The sequence below is a fragment of the Vigna angularis genome, chromosome 1, assembly GCF_016808095.1.
Source record: "Vigna angularis cultivar LongXiaoDou No.4 chromosome 1, ASM1680809v1, whole genome shotgun sequence".
Taxonomy (NCBI): Eukaryota; Viridiplantae; Streptophyta; class Magnoliopsida; order Fabales; family Fabaceae; genus Vigna; species Vigna angularis.
In genome coordinates, this window is record NC_068970.1 from 22,152,692 (window position 1) to 22,160,002 (window position 7,311).

Sequence of the window (7,311 nt, forward strand, 5' to 3'; positions counted from 1 at the left end):
CTTTGATTTATAGAAGTTAATGTATGATATTATGTTGAAATTCATAATAGTTACATTTAAATGGAATTAGAGTATAGGGTATTCCTTTTGAGCCAAAAACACATTTGAATGTTATGGATTATAAAATAGGTATACAATGATTGTTGTTCTTTTCTAGTTGTTGAAAATGGTGGGAAAAAAGTTGTTTGATTCTAGATATTTGATTTATAAATATGCATACTTTTGCTCAAACAAAACAATTTCACTATAAGTGAAACTAATAACAAGACTAAATTTTTATTTTACCATGACTTTAAAAGAGAAATATTCTTACTTAAGTGGAAATCTAGACAAAATAATTACCTTTTTCCATGAAGGATTTGTTTTTTGGGTGAGAATCTTATCACTCGAGGAATGGTGATCCATATGATTGTTCGAGTCATTCTCTCTGAAGATTCCAAAGACCTCGATAACTTCTTTCAAGTTGGAGTATAAGACATGGTAGACGATTCTTCCATGTTAGTGTCTTTTCATCATAACTTATAACAAAGGAATCATGAATCATATTATGAGCAATGAGCTCCTCAACCCCATGTTTTCTTCTCATTTATTTTTTATTTTTTTAATAAAAAATTCATGTGATGAGTGTTGTTGGATTTTGAGGTGTCAACATAGTTAAGATACAAAAGTTCTTTCATACCTAACATGAATTTATTAGGGAATCATAAGATATCATAAACAAAACGATAAACCACAACAAATAGAAACACAAAATTAATATAAACATTTAATGTATTATTATGATCAGAAACCTAATTAATGTAATATAGTTTTGTAATTTTATGCATCTCAATCTACTTAACTTGTTCTGACACATCAAAACTAATTATTGCTTCTAGTTTATTTTATTAGTTTCAAATTTGTTTAATTTTACTTTTAATTTTACTAGTAATATTTAGTTAACACTTTCTTTATTCACTTCTATCATTTTCTTAAAAGGTGTTAGTTTTTAACTTCCTTTTTTTCTTTATCATTTCTTTAAAATCTTTTATCTATGTACTCATTCAATTGAAGATCAAAACTTATTATAAAACTCCTTCAAAGAGACCTATACTTCTTCCTTTTTCAACAAAATAAGTTATTCTAGAGTCATTTGGTATTTGTTCTGGGTGCATGTTTAGGGATTAGGTTTGCATGTATGGTCTATGAGCTCTTGATGAATCTTTGTTCAAATAGGATAATTTAGGTATGATCAAATCTTTAACCTGAGTTTTCTTTGTGTATATATTGTCTATCTTTGTGATTATAGGTGCTTGGAGTTAAAAGAACCGTGTTGTGCTCTTAAACAGGTAAGGGAAGTTAGTTTTTAAAAACTTTCATGTGTTTGGATATATAATTATGATTGTTGGTGAATTTGATTAGTTGAAACTTAATTATGAATTGGTTTGTTATAGTGGAAGTGATATGGTGAGATTGATTTAATGTGTTTTGCTCTTGTTAAACCTTGGTTTTTGGTTTATTGATGAAGACTTCTCTACGAGACATTTAATTGATTAAATTGATACTTTTTTAGCTAAGATATAATTATATTATAATTTTATAAAGCTTATTAAGTGAAAAATAGCTTAGAAATAGTCAATTTACTCCATTAAAAACTCATAGAAGAATTTCAAGTTTTTGAAATACCACTGGGCGCCCCTACAATATTGTTAGGCACCACTTGACATTGGCCTCTAACTTAGCTTGCATTAAGTGGAACTCCCATACATTCGATGTTGGGTGCCACCCAAAGGTTGTCGGGTGTTAGTCTCGAATTAAATTCTTGGGAGTTGCAGAAGTGCTCTCGTTGAACGCTTTCTTGGTGGGCTAGGTGCAAAGGGCTAACATAGGGCACCACATGACTTGTGTTGGGGACTATTTTGCAAGGGAGAAAATATCCCAATTTTGTGTTAAGTGTATTGAGTAAGGGTTCAGAAGACGATTATTTAGACTCTAGTAGGTATTTCAACTCACAAAGAGTAAGATATTTAGTTAATAAGAGTTGATTGAGGTTTCTATGGCGGGAATTGATTATGAATGGACCCTTTTTAGTTGACATATGTGAGTTAACCTTGTCATATAAGAAAGCTTGGTGGAACCACTAAAATGTTATCGGGATCCTTATGACATGTGCAAAATTTTTGGATCTGATTTTATACACAAAATCTTCTAAAAGTAATTGTCATGATTTATTGATATGATGTATTTAGTTGTATGAATTAGTTCTACATGAGTTGCTTGATTTTAAATCTTTGAATTTAATTCTACATTTTTTTTAATATACTTGTTTACCCTTGTTTTATGATTGTTTCTTTTCTTTTTCTAAGATCATAGGTTACTCAAGAACAAAGAATACTGCAAGCGATGAACCTAAGAGTAATTTAGATCAAGAATAGACTAAACATGAATGATTAATGTTATATTACTTATTTTATATTACATGTTATTTGTCATTTTTTATTTTAAACTTTTTATTTTGAAATACTTTATATTTTGAAATACATTATATTTTGAAATACTTTTTATATTAGTAGTATTTGAGGAATAATATAATACATGTGTGTGACCAAACTTGTGTAGTTTATGCTTGATAACAAATGATGAAATACCTAAATTAGTAGAAAGTTTTACTAATAGGAGAGGTTACACTTTTTATGTTTATTTTCTTTTTATTCTTCAAAGTGACTTTATATGTTTATAATTAAATAATAAACTCTTTAAAAATTGACTTTGTGTTTTATTTTTTTAGAGTATCTTTTCTTGTTTACTTCATATTCGAATATAGTTAGAAATTCAATCACACGTTAGATAAAAGAATTTTGGAAAAAAAATAAACTATTTGTATAAAGATATATCACTTAATTTTGTGATATATATATATATATATATATATATATATAAAGTATTGAAAGTAAAATAAATATAATTAAAATAATTTATTTATTAATATAAAATTATAAGACTCTAAAGTTAATTAAAATTGAAATACCCTGAAATATATTTTATCAATGAAATAATCCAAAATTTATATAAGAACACCATATAGACATATTTAATTTGATTATTTTATATTTGTAATTTCACTCAATATTTATGATATAATAAGTAAACTTTTTAAGTGCTTTGCTTTCAACTAACAATCACAAACTTTCAACTACCAGTTAATTTCTCATGTTATAACTAGTTTTAAAGATTTAAGCTATTTTTTTCACTGCTTATGAGTGCAAAACAAAATACAATTTAAGTAGATTTCTCAATCCCATGGTTACACAACTTGCTCTTACAAACGTCAAATCGATTAATTATTGATCAATTAAATAGCCCCAACTAATTTCATCGTTTCACAACGTGTTTGGTGCAGCCATTTTTCATCCAACTCGGTCAAGAAAATAATTTAGGGTTATTTGGATTTCTGTTTCTCCTTCCTTTATGATCATAAATTAGTTTTTCGTTTTTTTTTTATGGCAGAAGGTTTCAATAAAGATAGGTCTTTAATTCGACCTGTATATAACATTTATGTCAATTGCTACAGTGTTTGTTGTTAAAAACACATACATTAAATTGTTTTAAACGTATATTTAATGCATTTGAATGAAATAATATCTTTTTCTTTTATATGTATATGAAAAATAAAAATCAAACAAAAACCTGAACCGCAAACCCATTTAGATTAATGAAATTTCCATTTTGAACAAGATCAATCAGTTAGTATTATAAGATAATTATATTTCACGAATTTCCAATTTTTTTCCTGGTAAACAACTTAATTCAATCTGGAAAAAAATCAATTTCTCTACCACTTTTTATTTCGGCCTAAGTGTTTAAAATAAAACTGCTTAATTAAAATGTAAACATCATTTTGGCAATAGATGTAAGTCAATGTTGCTGAATGTTCTCACCAAATGTTTTCCATAAACTAGCACAGTTCATTATGAGACGGGGTTCATGAGATTCAAACTTCAGATTTTAAGTCCAATTACAGATGAGAGTAAAGAGTGAAATGTATTAAATTGAAGTTTTAAACATGGATACTGTTCACCATTGATAAGTAGCAGATTTATCCAAAGTAAATATGTTTTCCAGAACCAGAAATCAGAACCAAATGGAGTGGAATTGCAATATCTATGAACCATGTTCAACAGAGAACATGGGAGAACACTAACCCTTGACGATGTGAGATTTTCAAATGGTATCTTCAAGCAGAGATACATCCAAAACTTAAAATAGCAGAACAACATTCTAATAGCTCAGATAGAGGATCCAAATTCCTCTCCTAATTATCATTTCTTGAAAATTTGGTCCCCAGAAGAAAACTCTAACACGGTTCCTTTGCAGACATAAAACTTAGATGTGCTTCAGCACACATATGTACATCCCTGACACAGGAGTAGCAAATGCTAAACAACACGATGGAATATCAAATTGCATGAGAGAAGACAGAGGGGATGAAACAAAAACCGCTCCCTATCTTAAAACAATGCAAATTACAATGGCAAAAGCATGACAGGACAAGGAATGAACTCAGCAAGCAAATTTGCATCAATGTGCTTTGTATGAATTGCTTCCATGCTAATAACTACCAAATCCAAGTTAAGGTCATCAGCAACATCACCAATGATAGCCGTTGGCTTGCTCCCTTCACCAAGCCTCTCTAGCAAATTATAGTCCTTCAACCCACCTGCATTTTTATCATCAAACACAACAAGTAAATTGAACAACAATTGGCAAATCCTTAACTGTAGTTCAACTTTATGGCATGAATATGTTATCAAAATTGATGAGAATAAGACTCTAACACCCTTATATTATAAGGATTTCAATCTACATGAAACTCTTCTACTGGCTATCCTGTATATTCAACATAATCTTGGATGATCGATCAAATGTTCCAAAATGGTGGAGTCAAAATCCATATTTCAAGAAAGACCATTTTCAGCAATTCTTATATAATAGTCATTCATTGCACAAAAACACGAATCACCAATACATGACAAGCTTGCTATACAACAAACATTCAAAGAAAATAATCATACTGTTAAGGGGAAAGTTTTCTGAAAGGCCATTCAGAGCAATTCATATAAAATAGTCATAACAAACTTTCCATACAAAACACTCGAACAAAATGATCACGCTATAAAGTAATGTTCACAGAGTAAGAAAACGTAGTATTGTGCTTTGAAGGGTTTCAACAGCCAAAATGTAATAAATTAAACAGAGAAAATAGCTACTACAGACCTTCAGATAGATGCCAACGGATGCTGGATAGTTGAGCCTCATGCTCAGGCAGTGACTCTTTCTGCTGTTCATCAATAACTGTAAAGCATAAAAAGCACATAAACCCAATTGCGTTTTATGTTTAATTTCAGCTAAATTCTAAAGAAACAGTATCTGAAAGTGCCTAAAGAATAAACTACTGTCCCAAATAAGTTATCATTCAAATACACCCCTACCAATCATGCATAAAAGTAATGGAAGTCATTTTCCCCTTCATAAATTTAACACAACAACCCTTATGCTTGGGAGTGGAAATTTGGAGGAAAAGGGAAGCAAGGGTAAAGTTTTCCCTCCTAACAAATATTCTTCAATTTTTTGGTACTTATCCTTCAGAAGAAGTAACCCAATTCAACTTGGATAAGACCTAAGACAAAATTGTATAAATCTTCTAATTCAAAAGCGAAAAGTTATCCTCATTTTTCTTTCTCTTGAAAACCACCCGTAGGTATGCACACAAGCACATGCCAAGTTACAATAGCATACCTACAACTGTAATGTCAGCTCCATACTTTTTAGCTAAAGCAGAGGTGGTTGCAATAGCCTAATAAAAACACAACAACCCCAAGTCAGCGTTTGATGAACAAATGCACATATTAAGCCAAGGCCAAAAAAAAAAACTAAGTGCATCACAGCGACCCACTTGTCTTGTACCCTCAGAGAGGTAGGGATTCCTATCCGTAATGGGCAAAAGCAGATGCTTGAATTCCGTGAAGGCATCACTGGCCACACTGACTTCGGGTTCCTGCGGCTTAGCGTTGGCTGAACCGGAAGCAAATGCCGAAATTAGCGATTTTTGAAAAATAAAAAAACAACATTGAGAAAAAAAAGATGAAAAATTCTACCTTTGTGAGCGATTCTGCGGAGCCTGGCGAATGGTGAGAGGTTGTGAGTTTTGGGGCGGAGAGTTGAAGAGAGGTTTAAACAGTGTGAGGAAATCGACAACGGTTGGTTGGATATGGGAAGTTTTGGATATTCGCAGGGTTCAACGGGAACTGCGAGCAGGCAGTGAGCGAACGCCATCGAATGGAAGAAGAAGAATGAGAAGAAGGTGGCGGTTGTGGTGGTGCTAAGTTCACGGTTCAGTGCAGATTGGGGTTAGTTCCAGAAGAAAGAGACCCCAACAACATCGTAAAAGTAAATTATTAATTAAAATTAATGAAATTAAATAAAAAGAGATAGCTCCATCGGCTGAGATTGATAGCGTGGATGTGAGGTACATGCAGGAAAGTGTAGCGGCGCCCTATTCTCTAGCCACCTGTTACCATGGTCACCACCAGCCCACTGTTTTTCGAATGAAATTTTTTTTATTGAAATTTATATTAGAAATATATACAAAATTATAGTGAAATCATCTCCGTGTTACACCTGTTTTATACAAAACATTCCCATCTATCATTCTTATTAATAAATATTTAAAAAAATTGCTTAAATTTTAAAGGACCATAAATAATTTTAAAATAATATATTTATTATTATTATTATTAGATTAAAGTTTAATAATAAATTTCAAAATTTTTAATTGAATCTTAAAATAAATTTTTATGGTTGACTATTTAATAATATATTTTTCAAGTGAATTCATGTATTAATTTTTTCAAACTTTGTGATATAAAATTGGATTAGATGACTATTTTTTCTATGTTTTTTTTTATTTTTAGTGAAAATTAAAATTAATTGTTTTGTTTTTAATTTTGACTCAATTTAGTTCTTCAATTTCAGAAATGTGTGGATTTAGTATTTTTTAATCAATTTTTTTTAAGTTTACTTAATGTTTCTAATACATTTTATGATAGCATTTGAGTTGTTTACATTATTTGACACATTTTTTTATTCAATGTTACTTGGAAAACGTATTTGAAACCTCAAATAAACTTTACAAAATTTGATTACAACAAATAAATTGATGCAGTTCTAAAGATGAAGGACTATATTTGTCTAAAATTTGGAGAAGAGATTAATTCAAATTTTAACTAAAAGTTAAGAAACTAAAAACATATTTAATCCTATCTTAATTTAGTA

General features: G+C 30.0%; 1 protein-coding gene across 1 annotated transcript; it reads right to left on the reverse strand.

Annotated features, from left to right (window-relative positions):
* Positions 1–4,261: 4,261 nt before the first annotated feature.
* Positions 4,262–6,548, reverse strand: LOC108332010 (uncharacterized). Its single transcript, XM_017567094.2, has 5 exons — positions 6,135–6,548; positions 5,933–6,051; positions 5,776–5,833; positions 5,254–5,331; positions 4,262–4,696 (listed from the first exon to the last, which is right to left on the reverse strand). The coding sequence occupies exons 1-5, from the start codon at positions 6,310–6,312 to the stop codon at positions 4,503–4,505; spliced, it is 627 nt and encodes a 208-aa protein (XP_017422583.1). The 5' UTR covers positions 6,313–6,548; the 3' UTR covers positions 4,262–4,502.
* Positions 6,549–7,311: the final 763 nt, after the last annotated feature.